General features: G+C 51.4%; 5 protein-coding genes across 5 annotated transcripts; 1 reads left to right on the top strand and 4 right to left on the bottom strand.

Moving 5' to 3' along the window:
• Positions 1 to 207: 207 nt before the first annotated feature.
• Positions 208 to 5530, bottom strand: BKA55DRAFT_533407 (kinesin; the record flags this gene model as incomplete). The annotated part of the gene is made up of 4 exons (XM_046189461.1): positions 208 to 771; positions 822 to 4939; positions 4989 to 5312; positions 5368 to 5530. The coding sequence occupies 4 exons, from the start codon at positions 5528 to 5530 to the stop codon at positions 208 to 210; spliced, it is 5169 nt and encodes a 1722-aa protein (XP_046057592.1).
• A 3974-nt stretch (positions 5531 to 9504) lies between these two features.
• On the top strand, positions 9505 to 11729 carry BKA55DRAFT_552827 (ERCC4 domain-containing protein). The gene has a single exon (XM_046191467.1). It carries the CDS (start codon positions 9686 to 9688, stop codon positions 11720 to 11722), a length of 2037 nt encoding a protein of 678 aa, XP_046057591.1. The 5' UTR covers positions 9505 to 9685; the 3' UTR covers positions 11723 to 11729.
• A 255-nt stretch (positions 11730 to 11984) lies between these two features.
• Positions 11985 to 17165, bottom strand: BKA55DRAFT_533405 (uncharacterized protein; the record flags this gene model as incomplete). The annotated part of the gene is made up of 4 exons (XM_046189460.1): positions 11985 to 12802; positions 13082 to 13193; positions 13253 to 13450; positions 13500 to 17165. 4 exons carry the CDS (start codon positions 17163 to 17165, stop codon positions 11985 to 11987), a joined length of 4794 nt encoding a protein of 1597 aa, XP_046057590.1.
• A 1024-nt stretch (positions 17166 to 18189) lies between these two features.
• Positions 18190 to 20574, bottom strand: BKA55DRAFT_683874 (uncharacterized protein; the record flags this gene model as incomplete). The annotated part of the gene is made up of 2 exons (XM_046198555.1): positions 18190 to 19216; positions 20174 to 20574. 2 exons carry the CDS (start codon positions 20572 to 20574, stop codon positions 18190 to 18192), a joined length of 1428 nt encoding a protein of 475 aa, XP_046057589.1.
• A 370-nt stretch (positions 20575 to 20944) lies between these two features.
• On the bottom strand, positions 20945 to 21595 carry BKA55DRAFT_533403 (uncharacterized protein; the record flags this gene model as incomplete). Its single annotated transcript, XM_046189459.1, has 2 exons — positions 20945 to 21361; positions 21410 to 21595. 2 exons carry the CDS (start codon positions 21593 to 21595, stop codon positions 20945 to 20947), a joined length of 603 nt encoding a protein of 200 aa, XP_046057588.1.
• Positions 21596 to 21770: the final 175 nt, after the last annotated feature.

The following is a 21770-nucleotide window of genomic DNA, read 5'->3' as shown; positions in this document are numbered from 1 at the left end:
TTGGGATGCCCGACGAAAAAGACCGTCAGACCGACAATAAAACTCGAGGGGGAATATAGTGAACAACATCAAATCAGAAACGTGATGACACATAAAGGCGTTGCAAAAAGAATCCCATCCCAATCAACCCCCAATGCTGAATGTGTGTCCCGTGATCAGACTCCGGAACGGGCCGCGCAAAGTCGGCTAGTCACAGCTTCGCCTCCTCTAGAAGCAGTTCAAGCTTCCCTTCTTCTTCTTGCCCTTGTTGATGGCATTCATACGCTCCTCAAGCTGGCGGCGGGCAGCCTCGGCAGCCTGTCGCTTCTTGCGCTCCTCCTCCACAGCTTGAAGACTCCATCTGTTGTCCTGAACAGGCTCAGGAGGAGGGCGGTCCTTGAGCTCCTTGACCTCTACCTCTAGCTCACCAGCACGCTTCTTCCAAGCATCACAATCGGCCTTAACTTTATTAGACTGACGTTCCAGGTCGGTAAGAGCCTCCTCGAGTGTCTGGGTAAGCTGACGCTCCGCATTAAGGTGCTTCTCGATGGTTCGGATACGCGCTTCCTGGTCTTCGGTGATATGAGAGATGTTAATGTTGTCCTTGCTGATAGGACGTCCGTTGGTGGGTGAGCTGGGAGCTCCATTGACGGGAGATCCCGCACCGTTTGGCAGGGGTGGAAGAGGAATAGCTGGTGGGGGTGATGGCAAGGAGACGTGAGATGCGCTCTTGCGAATGGTCGAGTTAGAGTTTGACCGCTGGACGCCAGCCGCCACCTCGTCCATCTTAGTCTATGAAGTGTCAGTAAAGTCCACAAATTATCGTGCAGAGACAAGCTTACCTGGAGAGCTGCATAATCTTCCTTCAGAACCTGCAATTCGGCAGTGAGGCGTGCAGTAGCGGCATTGGCCTCAACCAATTGACTGTTGCGTTCAGTCTGCAGGGTGCTCAATCGGTTATTGGTGATTTGAACCTCGTCAAAGTTATTCTGGAGCTGCTCCTCAAGCTCCTCCACAAGTCTGCTGTTCTTCTTGCTTCGGTCATCCAGATCTGTCATTCTCTTCTTGGCGATCTTGATCTGCTCAACCAGAGGACCAGAGCCAGCACCGCCATCAAGCATCTCAGCCAAAGCAATCTTGGCGTCTTCAAGATCCTTCATGATCTTCTCATTAATAGATGTGAGCTCGTTGACATGTGACTCAATCTCGCCCCGCTTGGCTTGTTCCACGTCGAGAGCCTTCTTGCTGGCAGCAAGCTCATCGATACGCTCCACCAACTTCTCAGCATCGGCGTCGAGACCAAGAGCCATGGCGACATGTGAAGCTGCCTTGTTGAGTTCATCGCGAACCTCTGCAAGCTCAGTCTCCAGTCGGTGAGCACTCTCGGCATGCTCGGACAGCAACACTTCAACCTGCTCTTCGTAGCCCTTCTGCTCGGTCGTCTTAAGATCAGCCAGGGCCTTAGCGTGCTCAGCCTTGAGCTCCTCAAGCGTTGTCTCGTTGCTCTTTGCACCCTCGTCGTGAGAGGCGATCTGCTCCTGAAGCTTGGCAATAAGCTCCAGCTGGCGGGAGTTGTCCTCCTGCACGGCGTTGTGAGACTTGTGAAGCTCGTCCAACTCGGTGCGAGCAGCAGCATGAGCCTGCTCTAGTTCAGCAACCTTGGTAGCGTTGCTGTTGATGATCGCCTTGTACTCATCAATCTCGTTGCGAAGGAAGCTGATAAGGTTTTGTTGTCGCTGCTCAGCTTCGTTGGTTGGCTCATCCTTATCACCATTCTGCGATCGAGATGCAGAGGTTTGAGCATGGTCGGAAACAACTCGGGCCTCAAGCTCCTCGATCGTACCCCGCATCTGGGTTTCTGTTGTTGCCATGGAATCAAGGGCCTCCTTGTGCTTCTGCTCCCAGGTGGCAAGCTCAGTCTGAAGCTCAGCAACACGTTGCTCATGCTTGGAGTCAGCGTTGTCGGGCTCCTGGAGACTAGACTTGGCAGCAAGTGCTTGTCGTAGAGACTCAAGCTCAGTTGTGAGTGCTTGCTCACGAGCCATGTGAGCGTTCCTCGTATCAGAAAGTTGCCTTTCGTTCTGCTCAAGCTGATCCCGCAGTGTTGCCACCATAGACATCTCTACAGGGCTGGCCTTGAGACTGGATCGCTCTCTTGTCAGTCCTGAGATGATGGTCATCTTGGTTTCCATCTCCTTCTTAGCGGCTGCGACGTCTGCTTCTAGTTCCTGAATGCGTTCGCTCCTGACGTGCAGTTCGTGGATAGCGGCATTCAAGTTCAGCTCGAAGCTCTGCATGGCCTCGGGCTGACTGCTGAAGTGCTCAGAAGCAATGTTTCGCAGTGATGAAAATGAGCGCTGGGCACGGTCGACAACGAGCAGGTTCTGACTTGACTTACGTCGAATAACAGGAGTGCTGGAACGAGGTGATGTAGCTTCCATGACACGGGCGCGAGATAAGTCAGTCTTGAGCTCCTCAACAATATCGAGGGTCTCGTTGTGCTTGAACTCAAGCTGAGCATATCTCTCGGCCAATTCTCGTTCAGCAGCTTCACGTTCCTGGGCCATCGACTTGAGTCTTTGGAGCTCTGCAGCGATCTCAACATTATCATCCTGGGGCAAGTTCTCCGTCGATGCGGCTGCGGGCTTCGTGGTAGCGGTTTCGTCGTCAGACAAGATGTCACCGTTCGATGAAGCGGCAGTGGCAGGAGAATCCATAGCTGAGGATAATTCCGAGGAGAGCGATCGCGTAAAGGATGACCTCGGCCCAGCCTTCAGATCATTCGTTCTAGAGTCAGAAAGGAAAGACTCGGGTCGGGTATGGGTTGGTGTGGCCACAGAAATAACCGACTCGCGCTTGGGGTTGACATGACGGGCCTCATCAACGACATCCTGCATCTCAGCAATCTTACGCATAGCATCCTCGTACTTGGCGTGGAGAGAGTCGTAGTCATGAAGAGTCGACTCATGCTCCACGCGCAAGTCAATAAGCTCCTGCGTAACGTTCTCAAGCTTGTCAGCAACAAACTTGGATTGAGCTGGGCTTGGTGGAGGGCCCTCTTCAGTTGGCTTCTCAAGACGCAGAACATCCTCGTCCACTTCCTTGACAGGGCCAATCTTGGTGTGAGGGTGGTCTTCCTCGTCGCCCTCAGGAATCGGGTCCTCCATCTGGCTATGGCGACTAACATGGGAAAGGTTTCGAGAGTGTTCGGCCGTAGCACGACGAGACACAACACCGTTGGTTTGCTCGGCATTCTGATCGGCTCCGTTCTCGATTCCAGGTTCCTTGCCATCCTGGATCTGGTCAAGCTCGTGGAGAAGCGAGTCGAGCTTACCCAGACTTCTTTGTCGCTCAACCACTTGCTCAAGTCGGTCAATCTCACGTTGCATCAACTCGGCATCTTGATCCGCCTCAGCAAGACGCTCCTCAAGGGTTGAGATGTAGTCTTCACATGACGCCTCATTCTCTCGAACACGGGAAATCTCCTTACGAAGTTCCATGATGATGGTGGCGTTCTTCTCTTCGCCGTTGGTATGTCCATCCAACTTGGCCTCAAGATCGTGAAGGTAACTCTCAGTATTATTCTCTCGGTCCATGAGCTTCTGTAGACGGCTCTGGAGCTGTGAATTGATAGTTTCGACATAAGCGCATTTCGTCTCCTTCTCGAGAAGGTTGGCCTCAGTGTTAGAGAGAGTGCCGCGAGTAGAAGAGAGGGACTGCTCGAGAGACTGAATTGTCTTCTCGTATTCCATAACGACTTGCTCAACAGCTTGCGCGAACGAATTCGATCGGTTGAGGCGGTCATCTGCTGTATCACCCGAATCTTCATGGTGGGCCGCACCCGATTCGTTTTCACGAGCGCGCGCCAACTCAGCAATAAGTCGAGCATGACGTTGGCTCAAGGCGGTATAACTCTCTTGAGTATCCAGTAGTTGGTTCTGGAGCTCAGTCTCGCGCTCGTTTTGACGATCGGATCGATCAGTAATACCTTGGGCATTACGACGGGGGCTGTTACCACCATGTTCGGCGCTGCGAATTTGTTCACGGAGGAAGGCAACCTCAGCCTTAAGGCGGTCAATCACAGATTGCTTATCGCCCTCTTCGACTTGCTGAATGCGCGGTTTCGATTGAATCGCTCGAGCTCGTTGGGCATACTGGACGGTGTTCAGGGTTTCGCTTAAGTGGAATTCGGCCGGCGTGACACAAGCAATCATGTAGGTGATAGCATTGCCACCCAGCGAATCTTGTAGCAGTCGAGTAAGTCGAGAGTCGCGGTACGATACGTGGGAGCCAGGGTTTCTGGACGAAAGCTGGCTGATAACTTTACCAAGGGCGGCAAGACCGGCATTGATAGAGATACCCTCCTTAGCTCGATCGCCCTGAGCCCCAGTGTTCTTCAGCCTTTCACTTCCAGCCAAATCCACAAAGTGAAGCTTGCTGTCGGTTGTCACAGTAATATCCTGGCCCGTCATCGCTTCGAGTGGTACGGAGAAGCGCTTCTCGGCGCCCTGGCCGGACGACTTGTTCTTGCGCTGAACAAGGTTAAGCGAGAAAACCGCATGGGATCGCGACGACTTAGCGTTGATAGCCGTGGCGTCAGTCTGGCGAATAGAGGAGCCGAAGTTCAGAGCATTCATAAGGTCGTCCACCGAGTTGATGTCGACTTGTCGAAGGCCTGTCAGGATGATGTTTCCCTTTGTGTCTTCGCGAATAGCCACATTGCCGCGCTCGTTCATCGGGGTCGTTTCGGGGACAAGAAGATCGCGAAGCTGTTCGTTGTAAATCTCGACATATGTAGCCTTCAGCGACCACTCGCGGTCGCCAAGTGTATTCTGCTGGCTATATCCTCGTGGACCTTTGAGATGGGAAAGAGAACTGCGATTTGCCTTGGCGTTGGACTTTGGGGTCTCGGGAGTATCGAGCTTTTCAAATAGGGCTATGGCAGCTCTAGGAATGACACCTGAATACTGGTTAGCAAGCGCAGTTACCGCTTGTTCGCTTCAACGTACCCATCAGCTCTTGGTCATATTGTTCACCTGGGCCAGAAGTACCCATGGTGTATGATTTGCCAGCACCAGACTGGCCATATGCCATTAAGGATACATTGTAACCTTGAGTGAAGGCGCCAATGCAGTCCGAAACATAATCCCACACGCCCTCCTGTTGTACATCTGAGCTGAAGACTCGGTCGAAAACAAACAGCTTGCGACCTTGCGGAGAATCGATTGCAAGGCTGGTATCGGAGGTCGTTTGGACCATAGCTCGTTGAAATCGCTGCGGAATCAGATCATATCCAGGATCGTTAGGGTTCAACGGCGGTCGTACTCGAACGGCTGACAACAAATAAGCATTAGTATCTAGAAAGTTTGGTGATAACGTTCGACTTACCAACTTTGACCGCCGTCCGACTTTCGTCGTCTGAGGCTCTGCTCCCGCCTCCAGTCTTGCTCGTCATGCTCAACCTGCTACTACTTCTAGGATGGGCTCTTGCGATGGCGCTCATGGGCCTTTGAGGGATTCCTCCCGGCGAGGCCGGGGGCGAGGTCGCCATGGCTAAGTTGCGAAAGAAATGCGCGGTGTCTCAGTTCTCGTAATCGTCAACGGCGATATATGTCGCAAAGCTGGAAAGGCCACAAAGGGCTTCTTTGTATAGTGTCTTCCTCGGAGGGAGAAGAAGTCGTCTTTCAGAACGTCATAGATGATTGCAGCACCACGAGAGTCGTCGGTTGGTGAGGGGATCGCGAAGTGTTCCAGACGGTCTCACGTGCGGCAGTTGACCTTTGGGGGACTCGTAGAAGTTTCAACGAGTGAGCGCGAGGCGGATGTCGATTGTTTATTCAGACCAGGGGTGTAGGGGGAAAATGTAATTAAACAAGCGACCACGGACGATCGGGCGACGGAGTTGTCGAGGGCTGGGTCTAGGTCTGGGCTGGCGATTCCTCGTTCCAGTTGTGGAGCGGGACGTAAGTCGCTAGCGGAGGGGCTTTTGTCGGGGTGGAATTGGGAAAAGGTGAAAGAAAAGAGCGGAGGAGAAAGGAAGAGAGACAAAGCGGTGGGAGAGGTTGTAGATGATGAAGAGGCAGAAGAAATGACTTCAACGGGCCGTTGGGTGTACTTTTCAGTTCAGGAGTAGAAAAAGCAACAGAAAAAAAGGGACGGGACAGCCTCAAAGTGGAATCAAGCCCACCAGGGGTAAACTGGAGAGTAGGTTCAGTATCTTCCAGCTTCCTTCGATTCATTTAGGGGATTGTGCCACCGCCAACCAACACACACACACACTCAGCGGGATGGAGGGCTGTCAAGTCCGCCCCTGGGCAACTAGAGGTACATTAGCGCTGGGCCGGCTCGGCCAACGTTGTCAGGTACCTCGCGTCTGATGGACATGATTGCCTGACCCCTGAATCTTAGGGTGGGGCTAGAGGCGCTTTGGTTAGGTGATGGCGGAGAGAGCGCCTACTGGTTGGATAGCTTCGTTTTAACTGGATCCTCCCCCCGGTGCTGGTAACCTGGTCCGCGCGACCAGGCCTAGCCCAGCCCAGTAGTGGCATGGACCCTCCAACTGGTTTGTATGCTTGGACCCTTAGCATCAGTGCCATAATCTGAATAATACTTGGTGATAGTGTTGGGAGAGACTGATTGGGACTTTACTAGACCAATTGAGCTATCAGAGTCAGTTCTCATTTCTTTAAAATGTGATATCCAACATCCTGATTCATGGACCGTATTCTTGAGAAGAGACTCCATTTGTTCTCACACTACTTGGCCGATCCCAGCTTGACCCGAGCAACAGGCAACGCATCCTCGTGGATGTTGAGGGTTAAACTGCTTAATCAGGCCTTATTTAAGATCGTCTTTACAAGCAACAAACCAACCACCTTGATTAGTCTCTCGGGCCAATTCAAATGCCTCTTCACCCCGAGCCGATCTTTTCTGTCCTGTCTGTTCAGGGGCTGATCTAATATCCGACGCGTCGAAACTAGCGGCACATCGTCGCGTTTGTTGGTTAGGTATGGCTGGATCTCATCAAACCAATGCAAGAACGGTAACCGATATACCGGTTTCACGCCAAGTTTCCATAGAAGAAAAGAATACCGTTGGACATTGACTCTAACGGCAAACTTCATTCTCGCTGTCCTGCAGTCGTGACAGAGTTTTCTCACAATGTCCCCTCTTGATGCGTTGTCAAGTTGACCCATATCAAAACGTACCTTGCGGTTAAGGCGGTCACGCAGCAAAATACATATGCAAGTACCTTCATATCACGAACATCGACGCGTATCACTTTGCAGACAATGCTACACGGAATGCACCAGCAACCGCCCCATGCACACCATCCCGTTCAACTGCTTCGTTGCTTTTGGCGCCCGAGACAACTATCAAGATCCCTCCGATAATACTAGAACTAGCCATCAACCATCTCCTTTAACTTTCGTCCCATCTCCTGTTAAAGTAAGATCCAGGGTCTCAGACGATCGTCTCCTAAATAATCGGAACAGATAATACTGAGACTTTCTCTTCAGCCCTTTACCCATGTCCCGCTGAACCTAGCTTGGAGCTCACATGGCGCCCCATTTGAAGCGAGGTTTCTTGGTCCATTAGATACGGAGTATTGAATGGCATCATTTCGCGACATGAGAAGCAAAATGTGGAAACAGTTACTGTGACCGGCATGGTGTCTGTCCGCGTTTTGAGTCGTATTCAAATGTGGAAGCAAATCGCGGGGGTCAAACACACACGCCCACGGTATGTTTCAGGTCCAAGCCCCCACTCCTGATCCCAATGAAACCTTGATACTCTGAACCTGTTACTATCATTTCTTCTTCTGAACAATCTTACATGACCTGACAAATGTTCGACTGTGAACTATCGAAGCTTATGAACTGTTGGTCCTTGTTGAACTCTCTTGACTGTTTGGCAAGGCCTTGTTACATCAAAATATCAGGTACAGCATGTCTGACTGTCTGAGACAGTTCGTCTCACCAAAGGAAAGCCACATCTTCAATGGAATGCATGCATGTTGACAGCATGAACTACCGGAGACCTCGGGCGTTGAGCCTGTCTTATTCGTCAGCCTTAAGAATCTCGTTCTCGCTTGTTGCTTTAACGCCCACTTACATAACATCGCCAAGGATGTTCGTTGTCACAGTAGCTGTCAACGGTTAGCTTGTCCACTATCGAAACAACGAGGCTGGTGCTCAGTCGGTGCCACTGAGAAAATATCCTCACGAGAAAACTAGTTATGAACAGAACTCCTGGAGTGGGCAGGCACCATAGAAACGGATGTAATATGTGGATTATCTTAACATACTATACCTCCACTTCGCTAGTTAGATCTATTAAACACGCGGCTGACCACCACGATATAGCTCCAAACACTGCTATAAAGACTATATACCTTGGTAATAGTCCAAATTGATGGATAGACTGCAACTACGTATTCACGGAGCCCTGTGATTAAACATGAAACTTTTGTTATCGCGATGTTACTGTTTCTTTGGAGGATAGATAATCTCTATATCTATCCCTGTCCCTACCCTGAGCCGCCAATATGCCATGAATTATAGATACAGACTCTTGCTTCGACTTTCTTTTGACAAACGCCAAGATGTTGTCCCTTCTCATTGAGTCTTTACAACGTAGCGATGTGACGTTGCACAGCTTGGTTACTGACGCATGTTGTGTTCGCTAAACACTTTGAACCCTGTCGAGGAACGGCACTGAAGGTCGAAGCTTGAATCAAGGAGAAAAGTATTTGGAGAATGAGAGGCGAGTCAGTATGTATGTGATCTATCATCAATAAAGCGACGTGATATAGCACGGGGTTCTGACTTACACATAAGCTTCAATCCTCGCCGTTGAGATCGTCATCACAGGGACTTCGCTTCGGAGGATAGTCTATATATTAGGCTATAATTGATGGTATTATTTTGTTTTCGAGCAATGCTAAGGAATATGTTTTGTTGTCCTGGGATCAAATACGAGACGATATCTCACTCGTGGATTCCTCTTTTCTCCTCAGTCAGTGATCATCTTTTGCGAGGATCGCTTGTACTATGTGCCTATAGAGCTCTGCCACCACTCCCGGCAGATTGCAGATATAATGGAGCGCTCATACGATGTATAAAATGTAAACTTGGAGATTAGTGGTGACTATCATAGAGGCTATAGATGTTATTCTAGCCCGAGTACTTGCAAGAACTTGCCACTGTCCTATAATCTTTTCGCATCAACTTTGTAAGGAAGATCAAGTTATTGTACGAAAACAAGCTACGAAAGGGCCGGGCCATACCATAACTGACGAATGGTGACATATATACTGCATGAAAAAAGACCATGTGTGGAAGAGACAACAAATCAATGAATGGTTCTTGTCCAGTACTGCAAGGAGAGCTATAGGTTACTCTACATACAGTCAGCCGAGATCTGTGATATCGCCCAGCACATATCACTGCGCTGATCCAAATGGCTACCACTCAGTGAGAATGCATGATGCCAGTCGTAACATGATTTTATTCTATCCCATATCTGATGTTCATTTGGTAGCCGTGAGTGGCAAGCTCCTTAATGGTCGCACGTGACTTTGGCGTTTTTCGTGTCCATCTGAACAAAGGTCGTCGCGTCACATCGCGCCCCGCCATTGATCGTAGGGAGCGTTAACTTCAAATCAACGATCATCAATGGCAGTCGTCCGAATATCCCGAAAAAAATGGCACCTGACGTGATTGATCTCATCTCATCGAGTCCACCACCAAGCCAGTCCATTCCACCGTCTGCGCAAGTGCCCGAGGCCGATCGCATCGTTGAACCAGAGAAGCGACACCGACCAATTATCGACGCTACCAATTCTGCGTCACCGGGACTATTTCTCTCAGATGATTTCGATACAACCATCGATCTCGATGAACCGATATTGATCGATGCAAATCCGAATAAGAGACGATGTCTTTCTCCCCCGGCGCAACCACCCCCACGCAAGCGCATTTCTCCAGCTCCAGAACCTCAAACAATTCTCCCGCCGGTGCGAACGAAGGGGAATGGACGAGCTCCTGTCGCCTCAGACCCCATAGAACTTTCGAGTTCTCCGGGATTTGGATCACCTAGCCAGCTGGAACCTTCGACATATACTGGCAAATCTTCGACACATACTACCAGAAAACCCACTAAACAGACGATTAACGCTGAAGACTCTGACCCTTTCGCAAGTTCACCACAACCAGTGCGACGATCTCCCCCCAAACCAAAGCCCCTAGCAAGACCTATAGAATCTTCCGACCCTTTCGCGAGTTCACCACATCAAGCCCCGGTAACGACAAAGGCGCCCGAGGTTATCATAACATCACCGCCTGCGCCTGCGCCTGCGCCTAAGCCTGCACCGAAGCCAGCACCGAAGAAGAATGCTACATGGGATCCTATCTCAAGTTCAGCCCCAGATGTCTTCTCTTTCGATTCATCGCCGCCAGGGAAGAACAATAGCGTCATTAACATTGACGACTCCGATGGCGGAGACGGTTCCGAGGACGAATTGCCAGATATCGCTTCCTTCGATGTTGCTAAGATGCGCCGTCGATCGCAACTTCAGCGCTCACAAAGCGATGTTGTATCATCAAGATCTCGAACAAAACCCGCACCTTCGAATACAAAGTCAGCAGCAGAGCGAGCACGAGAAAAAGAAGCAAAGGCAGCAGCCAAAGAAGTCGAAAAAGAGACCAAGCGACGAGAGAAACAAGAAGCAAAGGAAGCCAAAATTCGCGAAAAGGAACGCACTGCTGCGCTGGCAGAGGTCAACAAGCTACGTACAGACAAGAAAGTCTCGACGCCAGAAATGATGGTCGATATCCCCTCAAGTCTAGATGCCACGGTCACCACTGAGCTTCAGACCATGCTAGAACCCTTCGATGTGCAGTACACAATTTGGGACAGTCCGGTCGACAATGTGATCAAATGGCGAAGAAAGGTTCGCAGTCGATACAACGACGAAATTGGTCTCTGGGAGCCAATACCTCTTCGCCTTGAAGATGAGAAGCATGCTCTGGTTGTGATACATGCTGACGAGTTTGTGAAGCTGGCGCAGGACGACCAGATCTCAACTCACGTTGGCAAGATGCAAAGGCATTTTGCTGGACATTCTCTCGTCTACCTGATCGAAGGTCTTACACCTTGGATGCGCAAGAACAGAAACCTTCGTAATCGTCAATTTGCATCGAATGTTCGCGCTCAGGAGGCTGCGGCTTCTACAGCAGGCCGTCGACGAAACAACCCCCCTCCAGAATACGTATCTGAGGAGTTAATTGAAGATGCGCTGTTGCAACTGCAGGTGATGCATGAGGCTTTGATCCATCACACTATGATTCCGATGGAAACAGCCGAACAGATCCTCACATTCACCCAACACATCTCAACAATACCATACCGAAAACAACGAGACATTGCGACACTCGGAGCAGGGTTTTGCATGGAAAGCGGACAGGTCAAGACAGGCGAGGACGCAAAAGACACCTACGTCCGAATGTTGCAAGAGATTGTCCGAGTCACGGCCCCCATCGCATATGGAGTCGCGGCGGAATTCGACACAGTCAGTAGCCTGGTCCGAGATTTAGAAGAACGCGGGCCAACTCTTCTCGAAGGCGTGAAGAAGAGCGCAAACAAAGACGGTGCCTTTTCAGATCGCACAGTTGGTCAAGCCGTCAGTCGACGGATGTATAAAGTTTTCACGGGAGTGGACGAGACGAGCACGGATGTTTAGAATAGTGTGTATTATATGTAATGATTCTATGAAGACCATCGATCATGATACGATGCAGTTCTAATGAGACCTATGAGTTCATCGTTAGCTAGAGTTACCATAGAAAATGACAACAAAGACAAATTGTGAACAAGCTGTCAGACAGCGGTTGGACAAAATTGTTTCCACATTGTGTATTTCAGTACAGGTCTGTGTAATTGCTTCTTCATCATAAAGCTTGGGAGTATCGTGAGTGTGAGAAAGAAAAATTTGAACATACCAATTAGCGAGATATGATGTCCTCATCTTCGAGCTTGCGCTTTCGCGACGTTGGCTTGAAGAATGAGTCCATCGTCTTTTGTTTGGCATCGAACTTGGCGCTGCCAATTCCGCCTCGGGTCTTTTTCAGACCTTTGAGGTGGTCGACGCTGTTTATCTTCACGACGCGCATCTGGAGATGTTTGTCGGAAGAGTCGCGCGTGACGAGGGCCTCGATGTAGCCGGTGTTGCTCCATGAAGGGCGCACAAAAGCAGATGCCTGGCCTTCCGGTTCAGCATCTGGACCAGCAGATGAGGTTCTGTCGCGGAGTGTTTTGTAGAAGGTGCCGAGAATGATACCATGGGCAACGATGCAGACGGTCGAGTCTTCGTACAGTCGAGGCAAATGCTCGTCCAAAAAAAACTCAACCCTCTTCTTCATCGCCAGCGGTGTCTCAGAACCCTCATGCTTCGTCGCAGACCCAAACTTGGTACCCTCGCCCGTCCCAAAGTCCTTCTCCCTCAGCTCCGGCACCTGAATCAATTTCAGATCCTTCGCGCGTTTCTGCGCATCGAGGATAGCCTGTGCGGTATGCACCGCGCGACTGAGATTCGAAGAGAAGATGCGATCAATGGTGACGAGCTCAGCGAGGTGAGATGCTAGCCGTTGAGCTTGCATCACGCCGTGGGCAGTCAAGGCTGAGTCGCGAGACCCGGCATAGAGGTTTGCGACGTTGTCGACTGTCTCTCCATGGCGTATGAGGAAGAGACGCATCGTTGCATCGTTCAGGAAGGCCACGCCAGAAGCAAGCTGGTCATGGTGATTGTTGATGGTTGAGAGAGCTGGAGGAGAAAAAGTCAGAAATTTGTAGTGCAGATTTCGTGCTGACTCATCAGCTTTGGGGCTAGTCCATAACCAAGCTAGCTCCAATTGAGCAAGCGGCACTCGGAATTTTCACCTTCATTTCAATGCGCACGTTATTGGCCAACTAAATCGTGAAATTCGTAAAGCTAAAGACAAAACTCCGAACTATTCATACAAATTCCATTCCCAAGATTTCGAAGATATTATTCATTAAGAAATACCCTTTAACCAACCATTAAAAACCGTTTATTTCTTACCGCCGGTGACTGTGCCGACGACGTCACCAAGACCAAGGCTACCGAGGATCTTCTTGAGACCAAGACCTCCGAGAAGACCGTCGAGCAGACCACCAAGACCAAGACCGTTGAGCTGAATACATTGTTAACAGGATGACCAATTGATTGTTGTGATGAGTGGTTGAAACATACCAGAGGACCCAAGATGGGGCCGAGAAGCTTGCCAACAAGGCCAAGCACACCGCTGAGCAATAGACCAACAGCGGCGACAATCTGGAAGAGAGGCTCGGCGAGGAGACCCCAGAGAGGGTTGATCTCCTTCTTAGCGTGAGGCATACCCTCGAGCTTGCGCTTGCCCTCCTCAATGGTGGTTTGAATCTCGGTCGAGAGCTGTTATCTTGTTAGCGAATGCTTCAGGGTAAGGGACTATGATACTAACCTCCTTGAGCAAGTTGGCAAGGTGAGCCTCCTCAGGAGTGGCCTCACCAGCAGCAGTCTTCTGCTTGGCGTTGCGAGAGATACGGCCATCGGGGTCAAGACCGCGGATGATACCATTGGTCTCAGTCAGGATCTTACCACCATCCTCGATGAGAGGCTTGACTTGTCGGACAAGTTCCTCCTCATCACGATCCTCAGGCTTCTGAGCTTCAGCAGCGCTGATCTTGTCCTTGATGGACTTGCAGATGGGTCGGAGCCTCTCAAGAGTTTGCTCAATCTGGTAGGCCAGTTGTTGAGCAAGCTTCTTGTTCTTCTCAGCTTCCTCAGTCTTCTTGGCCTCTTCGGCCTCAGCCTGCTCGCGCTTGAGTCTCTCCTCCTCAGTCTCACCCTCGGGCTCGGGCTCCTCCTCCTTGGGAATATCCTCGAGAAGAGAGACGTGGCCGATGACAGATCCCTTCTGGTTGAAGACATCACCATCCTCATCAATCTCCTTGCCAGCACAGTCGAGAAGCTCACCGCTGGTAAGCTTGCCAATGATGTTACCATCAGCGTCAACGACGTTACCCTCACGGTTCACCTTTCGGCCAGCGAGAGGGTTGTGCTTCTGCTCCTTCTCAGGCTCCTCCCAGCGCTCAGCCTTACCGATGACATTACCGTTGGAGTCGGTGATCTCACCGTCATCGTCAACAGCACGCCCGGCAAGAGCCTTAGCGTCACCAATGACAAGTCGGCCAACAACCTCGCCAGCTCCGTTGACGACCTTACCATCCTTGGAGACAGTGCAGTTCTTGAGCTGAGCGAAGGGGCCCTCCTTCTTGCCGCCGCGCTCACCCTCAGAGACGAGCTCGGCCTTACCAATGATGTCGCCAGACTCACTTCGGATGTTTCCATCCTTGTCAGACATGCGTCCGACAAGCTTCTGAACATCGCCCTCAACGACACGGCCGTAGATCTCGCCAGATTCGCTGACGAGGTTACCGGCCTTGTTGACGCGCTTACCAGCAAGAGCAGATTTGTCAACGGGCTTCTCCTCCTCAGCCTCGGGAGCTTCCCAGCGCTTGGCCTTACCGACAGTGTTGCCACGGCGGTCGAGAATGTCACCATCCTCGTCGACCTCGCTGCCCTTGAGTTGCTTGGGGTCACCCTCGATGACCTCACCAACCTGCTCGCCCTGGTACATGACACGGCCGTCAGACTCGACGGTGGCGCCGGGGAAGTGCTCGAAAGGAGCGGATGACTTGTCCTCACGCTCGGAGACAGAGACAGGCTCAGCCTTGCCGATAACCTCACCGGAGTCGTTCCAGATATCGCCGTTCTCATCGGCGCGCTTGCCAACGAGCTCCTTCAGGTCACCCTCAACAACCTTACCGACAACAGTGCCGTTGGAGTCGACGAGCTTGCCGACCTTGTTGACCTTGGTGCCCTTGAGGATGGAGCGGTCCTTCTTCTGGACGCGGTCCCACTCAGGGAGAGGCTCAGCCTGGCCGACGACCTTGCCGTCTCTCCAGATCTTGCCGTTCTCATCAGATTTGAGGCCAACGAGCTGTCGGACCTCACCCTCAGTGACCTTGCCGATGGTGTCTCCCTTGTCGTTGGTGAGACCACCCTCCTTGTCGACTACAGCCCCCTTGAGGATAGAGAAGTCCTTCTGCTCACCACGCTCCCATTCGGGAAGAGGCTCAGCCTTTCCGACCTTCTTGCCAGTCTTGTCCCAAATGGTGCCCTGCTCATCAGAAGCCAAGCCGATGAGCTGCTTGATCTCGCCCTCGACGACCTTACCGAAGAGGTGACCCTTCTCGTTGACAAGGTTTCCGTTCTTGTCAACAGTGGTGCCCTTCAGGATGCTGTAATCCTTCTGCTCACCACGCTCCCACTCAGGAAGAGGCTCGGCCTTTCCGACCTTCTTGCCAGTCTTGTCCCAAATGGTGCCCTGCTCATCAGCAGTGAGACCAATGAGTTGCTTGATCTCGCCTTCAATGACACGACCAATGAGATGGCCCTTGTCATTGACCAGGTTACCCTCCTTGTCGACGGTGGTACCCTTGAGGATGGAGAAGTCAAGCTGCTCGCGGTCCCACTCGGGGATGGGCTCGGCCTTTCCAAGCTGCTTGCCGGTCTTGTCCCAGATGGCACCTTGGTCATCACTACTGAGGCCGATGAGCTGCTTGAGCTCTCCTTCGACAACCTTGCCGAGCTTGTCGCCCTTCTCGTTGACGAGGTTGCCCTCCTTGTCGACGGTGGTGCCTTTGAGGATAGTGAAGTCGAGGGGCTCCTTAGCAGCCTCCTCGCCCTCAGCAGCCTTCTCCTCAACAGCCTCTTCACCCTCGGCGGCCTTGTCCTTGGCCTCCTCGGTAGCATCGCCAGCGACTTCCTCGCCTTCAGCAACCTTGCCTTCAGCGGTCTCTTCACCTTCGGCGACCTTGCCTTCAGCGGTCTCTTCACCTTCAGCAACCTTGCCTTCAGCGGTCTCTTCACCTTCAGCAACCTTGCCTTCAGCAGTCTCTTCACCTTCGGCGACCTTGTCCTTGGCTTCCTCAGGGAGATCCTTAGCGGCCTCCTCACCTTCGGCAGCCTTGTCCTGGACCTCATCGGTGACACCAGCAGCCTCCTCACCAGGAGCCACAGACTTCAGGTCATCACCAGTCTTAGACTTGTCGCCATCGTCACCAGGGGCTTCACCACTTGGGAGTTCGTCGGCGGCCTCAGACTTGTCAGGGACTTCAGACTTGGGAACCTCGTCTTGGGCACCCTCGGTCTTCTCCTGAAGCTTCTCCTCAACATCCTCAGGCTTGGGAACATCCTGCTCGTCGACCTTGGAGGTAACGTCCTCCTTGGCCTGTTCAGGAACACCCTCAGCAGTATCCTCTGCCTTGTCGGTTGCCTCCTTAGCCTCCTCGGACTCTGGGGGAACCTCCTTCAGCTTATCTCCAGCGTCAGGAGCGTCGCGGTCCTCGAGGTTGATGTCCTTCTGGTCTTGGTCTTGGTCGTCAGACTTGACATCGGGTGTCTTGTCCTTGACCTCTGGGGCGCCGGGTGTCTCGGCGGGTGTCTTTGTGTCGGTAGCTTGGGAGGTGGCGTCTGACTTGTTGGCAATGCCCTCAGTCGCGCCTTCAACGGCATCCTTGCCTGTCTCGCCCACTGTGTCGGCTGTGTCGCCAACGGTATCTGTAGCTCCCTTTGCTGTGTCGCCAACAGCTCCTGTAGCTCCGCCAACAGCCTTTCCAACAGCGCCGGTAACGCTACCGACGGCGTCTCCCAGACCACCAGATTTCTTGTCCTTGGACTGGGTTGTGTATTCGCTCTTCTCCTCGTCGTGGGAGTCCTCTTCCTCTTCAGGCTTGCCTTGTCCTATGGGCAGGGTCTTGCCGAGGACATCGCCTGAAGAGCTGACAACATCACCGGCTTGATTAACGGTGTTGCCAATGAGGTTCTGGAGGTTATCGGGGTCGGCGATCTTGCCAATGGTCTTGCCGGCGTCATCTAGGACTTCTCCGGCATCATTCACGACGCCAGCTCCGCTCCTGGGGACTGACTCAAGATTGACTGCAATGGGGACGATAAGCGCCAAACTTGGTGAAGGACTATTGAACGCACCAGGGGATTCCTGCTCTTTGGAAGAGGCAGTATCTTTTGTTGTGTCTTGAACCTGGGAGGAGAGGTCTGCCATGATGTGCTGGTCTTGTACTTCTTGTTCAACTCCTTCAAGATCGAGAAAAGGGTATCTTTCAGATAAGAGAGGATTAATGGGGTATCGTTGTGTTAGTTGGAAATTGGTATTGTTATTGTTATTGTTGTTTTGGGTATCGCTTCGCAAGTTGGCCAAGAATGGAATGAATTGATACTTTTGTCGAAACCGCAACCACCACCACATCTTCAACTACTTATACCGACACACGGCTTATACAAAACAAGTTTTACTGCCAGGCCATTCTCGATTTCGATCACGTCAATTCAAAAGTCTCAACGTCAGTGTGAGCCCAACTTCTAGCCATGATACTGCGCCGCACCTTGCTATCGGACGAGAAAGCTGCAACAGCCACACGTCATGATGAAGATCTAAGCGCGGGGAGGGTGTGGCGAGAGCTGTTGGATGACGTTATAAGGAGCTCTCCTAACATGGATATGTTACACAATGCAATTGGGGAAGAGCTCTAGACTCGAAGGCGCGTGTAAGTGTCCCAGGATGAGGCTTGCTCTACCTTCCCGACGAGAAGGTCCAGCGGTTGGAAAACAGGCTTGCGGGGTGGAGGATGCACACCATCTACAAGACGGAGCCTACACATTCAGGGTATGGATCGAGATGAGAACTGGGTCGTCTACTGGGGGGATCTGGAAGAAAGGGTTGCGTGTGCAGTAGCCTCAAAAAGAAACAACCGGGTTTTTGACAAGAGCCAAACGTCCAACTGGCACTTTCAGATGGCAAATGTGTAGTAAGAGTGAGTGAATAGTGAACTAATCTAGCGTGACGGGGAGGGGTTACCCCATGAGGTTTACTTATTCCGAGGTGTGGAGGGGCGTTTATGTGTGAGCGAGAGCCACTTTCACTCATACGAATGGGATGCATATGCTTGCCTTGGTTGGCTTGGCTTACCATACCTTACTTTGCCTTACATGAGTGTAGTCAATTTTGCGTGGGGGTGTTGATGGAGAAGGTCGGATAATTGTGAAACGCACCAAGAAAAATAAGTAGATTATCGATTATCGCTATCAGTTGTCTCAGTCTGACTACCGCTGCTCTTTGTCTCGGTTACAAGGTTCCTGTTGAAGACTGTAGGAATCTTGATGATGAGTTGAATACCATCATAGGTTGACTTGACGTCCAGGAACAGCTCGTCAGGCCTTGGAGCACCCGGTGGCTTTGCATTTGCATTGTTAGTTGTGCCGGCACTCCCACTACCCTGGGCCTGTTCCCTTTCCTTGTCCTTGTTCTCGGAAACTTTGTCGGTTCCGTCTTGCGTCGGCATCGGCTTGTCGAGCTTGCCAATCCTGTTCCCCTGGTCATCATAGATGTTTCCTTCATCATCGACTTTGAGTCCACCTGCTGCAAGTGGCTTGAGAGCAGGCTTGATGTAGTTCTCGCAGACGTGACCAGCCACTTCGTCGTCCTCGTCGAGGACTTGTCCATTCGGCATGACTGGTCGTCCTACCATGGACGGGAGATCGCCTTCTACACGGCCGAGGACAGTACCGTCCCAGTCTAGAATGTTGCCAAACTCATCGACGTATTTGCCGTCTAGACCAGCAGCGAGTTTTTCAGGTGATTGTGTTTTTGAGTCTGTTTGGTCTGTGCTTTCAGATACTGGCTTTATCCTTGGTATGCGAATCTCAGGGTTTGAGACTTTTGGTTCAGATGTTCGTCCATTGCGGACAGGAACATTGACCTCGTAGGTGCTGTGCGTAGGATCGCCATCAGGGGTGGGCGAAGACATTGGGATAGGGTCAATTTGTTCCTGAGGCTGATGATCCTCGTGAGGCTGGAGTTTTTCTTGCTGCTGATCCTGGACCTGTTTTGGGGGTCTGCTGGGTCTCGAGGCAGAAGGCTGGAATATGGAGATGGCAGAGGAGAGTGCTGACCTGATGCCAGCGCCGTGCCAAAAGGGCTGCTTTGATGTTGACGTGTGGCTGGTAGAGCTTGTTTTGTGCGGGGACATGACGACAGGTAGCAGGCTCTGCATGAAACTTGGAACCTCGAATTGGGGCTTGATTTTTAGTACAGTACTGTCTGAGTTTATTAGTTGCAGTAGCAGAGAAAAGAGAGGGAAACGCCCCCTTATTTCTCAGGGTAAAGTATATCTGGTTAAACCCCTGTGTCTAACTAGCTGTAACAGATGAGAGCCGCATTTCACAAAAGATGAGATCAAAAACAAGATGTGACTCTGGAAATATTCTGGTCAAGTTTCTCTGATCGTCCGCGCTCATCACGATCGCGGGCCACCCGGGAACAAGAGACTAGTAGGGATGTGAGCAAGATGAGACAAGACAGCTAAAAAGTGAACCCTGGTTTTTTGGACAGAGACAAGAGATGATTGGTGGGAGCTCTGACAAGACCTAGTCCCTGCTTCCACCTCGGACCAAGCTTTCTCAGAAGCTGGTTCCTGGCTGGAACGGTTGGCCTAGACTTGAAGAGGATGGTGTTGAGGTGGCTTGCGTGGCATGATCGTGTGTGGCTTGCTAGTTCCAAGTACATCCTTGTCATTTGATGCAATCTGACGTTTTGGTTAGTTTCGGGGAATTTCAACTGTCATGTTATTATCGTCACTCTTTTCTCACCCAGTGTGAGGACTGTATTTACGAGAAATTATACGGTATGTGAAGAGCAAAGAGTGAATGCTTTTAGATTCATGTAATATATAATGTTGCAGTGTTGTATTTATCCCTCCCAGAAACAGCAGTAAACCATCATTAATAAACACCATGTTGCGCCGCCACAGATCGTGCTGTTGTAATAACAGTAACATTATATGGGTACCATCATGACATGAACAAGACAAAGCCAAACATAAACATAACAGCCAATGCGAATAATCGCATTCTCTAGTTTCTGCACAGCGCAAAGCAATTAGCCTCTGCTTGTCAAACACACGGCGGCGTCTATCCCGTTCTGGAGATTTGCAAGCCAAGTAAGATACGACGGCCACAGGGAGAGCAAAGGAAAGATTGGAGGTGCACACGTACAGTAGAGAGAGCTCGAGATCACCGTGGATACGAGCCTTGAGCTGAATCTCAATGTCGAGGTTGAGATCTAGGCGCAGACGGAGCGTGTCTTTGCCAGCATCACCGCCGCCGCCGCCCTGCTGCTGCTGCTGCTGACCGCCCGTGAGACCGCCCAGGCCGCCCGTCACGCCGCCTAGGGTGTTGGTCACGCCGTCTGTGACGCCGCCGACTGTGTTGCCTAGGTCTCCGGCAAGAGGGAGCTGGTCGAGGGGTCCTGATCCCCCTTGCTGCTGCTGTTGGGTTGGTGCTTGTTGGCGACGCTTGCTGCCCTTCTTCTTGCTGCGACGCTCTCGTCGGGGAGCTTCTTCGCTGGACATGGTCTGGTCGTCAGACTCGATGCGGTCCTTTTCCATGGAAGACATGATGAATTAAAAGAGTCGCTGGCTTAAGGATGAGTTGGTGATAGATGTAAGTGTAAGTGTAAGTGTTGGTGTAAGTGGATTAGTATGATTTGGTTTCTCACTAAAAAAAGTACAGGTTTGAAGAAATTAACTTGACTTAAAGAAACGGACGTGATATAAGTTTGAAACTACGCAAAACCTCATAACAGGATTTGGATCCCCATGAGGTCATGATCGAGATCAAAATCCAGTAAAATACCCTGCTCAGCCCAACCCACTTTATGTGACTTGACCCCTCCACCCCAACTTCTTCCTCCCTACACTACAGTACAGTACGGAGTGCCCCAGACACTCACTAGACTACCCCAGTCCCAGTCCCAGTCATATCATGCTATTTCTTGACATAACTGCTTTCCATGCCGAGCTGTGGTCTTCTCCGAAGCCTCACTGGCTGACATCTCTCCTCATCGTCAATTTCCTCCTCAATATCACCCTCCGGGTCCCAATATACAGCCCATTTCCCATCCTCGTCCCGCACCGCCACAAACGAATCATGATCTCCCTGGAGCGTCAGGAAGCGCTCATCTGCTGTCCAGCCCCAGGGTCCTATGACGTGCCCGATGGTGTCCTTCTTCCCCCCAAAGGTCACCATGTGCGTGTCCTTGTCCACGAAGATCCAGTTCAGCGCTGGGGGGTCGTCGGATACCATGCTCACCAGCCCCAGGTGCCCTTCTTCGCTGGGATACTTGAAATACCAGCCTAGAAATCTGTAGCCTTGCACGGGGGCATCTGAGAGGTTGAGGTACATCTATTGTTTGTGTGAGTATGTGCCTAGAGAGGGAGGAAGGGAACTCACCTTCTTGTCCACGAGAACTCCCTGGCCAACTTCTTCTATCTTTCCATTCTGTTGCAGCATGAATGTGAGGTGGAACTTTTCTTGTTCCTTGCTCATGCTCTCATTCTGTCTCTTCTGTGCACTCACAGCGTTACCCACGCCTGTAACGGTCGGGATAGCCGTGATGGCAAGTAATCCGATAACCATGTTTCTTGGTCTGTTCGTTTGTCTTGTTTTTTGCCGCGTATCGTATTGTAAAGGGTATGTTTGACAGCAGCAGGACTCACCTTCGCTGCATGACGTCCAGTCCACTTTGTAGAATCTTGACCCATACATTCTCAACACCAGCCACACGCACATAATCATGATCCCTGCAGCCTTC

This window comes from Fusarium redolens (assembly GCF_020744475.1).
Source record: "Fusarium redolens strain MPI-CAGE-AT-0023 chromosome Unknown BKA55scaffold_1, whole genome shotgun sequence".
In the NCBI taxonomy this organism is placed as follows: domain Eukaryota; kingdom Fungi; phylum Ascomycota; class Sordariomycetes; order Hypocreales; family Nectriaceae; genus Fusarium; species Fusarium redolens.
Note: the sequence above shows the minus strand (reverse complement) of the source record. Positions and strands in the feature narration are given on the sequence as shown.

Coding starts and splice junctions, on each gene's coding strand:
- BKA55DRAFT_552827 (XM_046191467.1), top strand. CDS start 9,686: ATGGCACCTGACGTGATTGATCTCATCTCATCGAGTCCACCACCAAGC.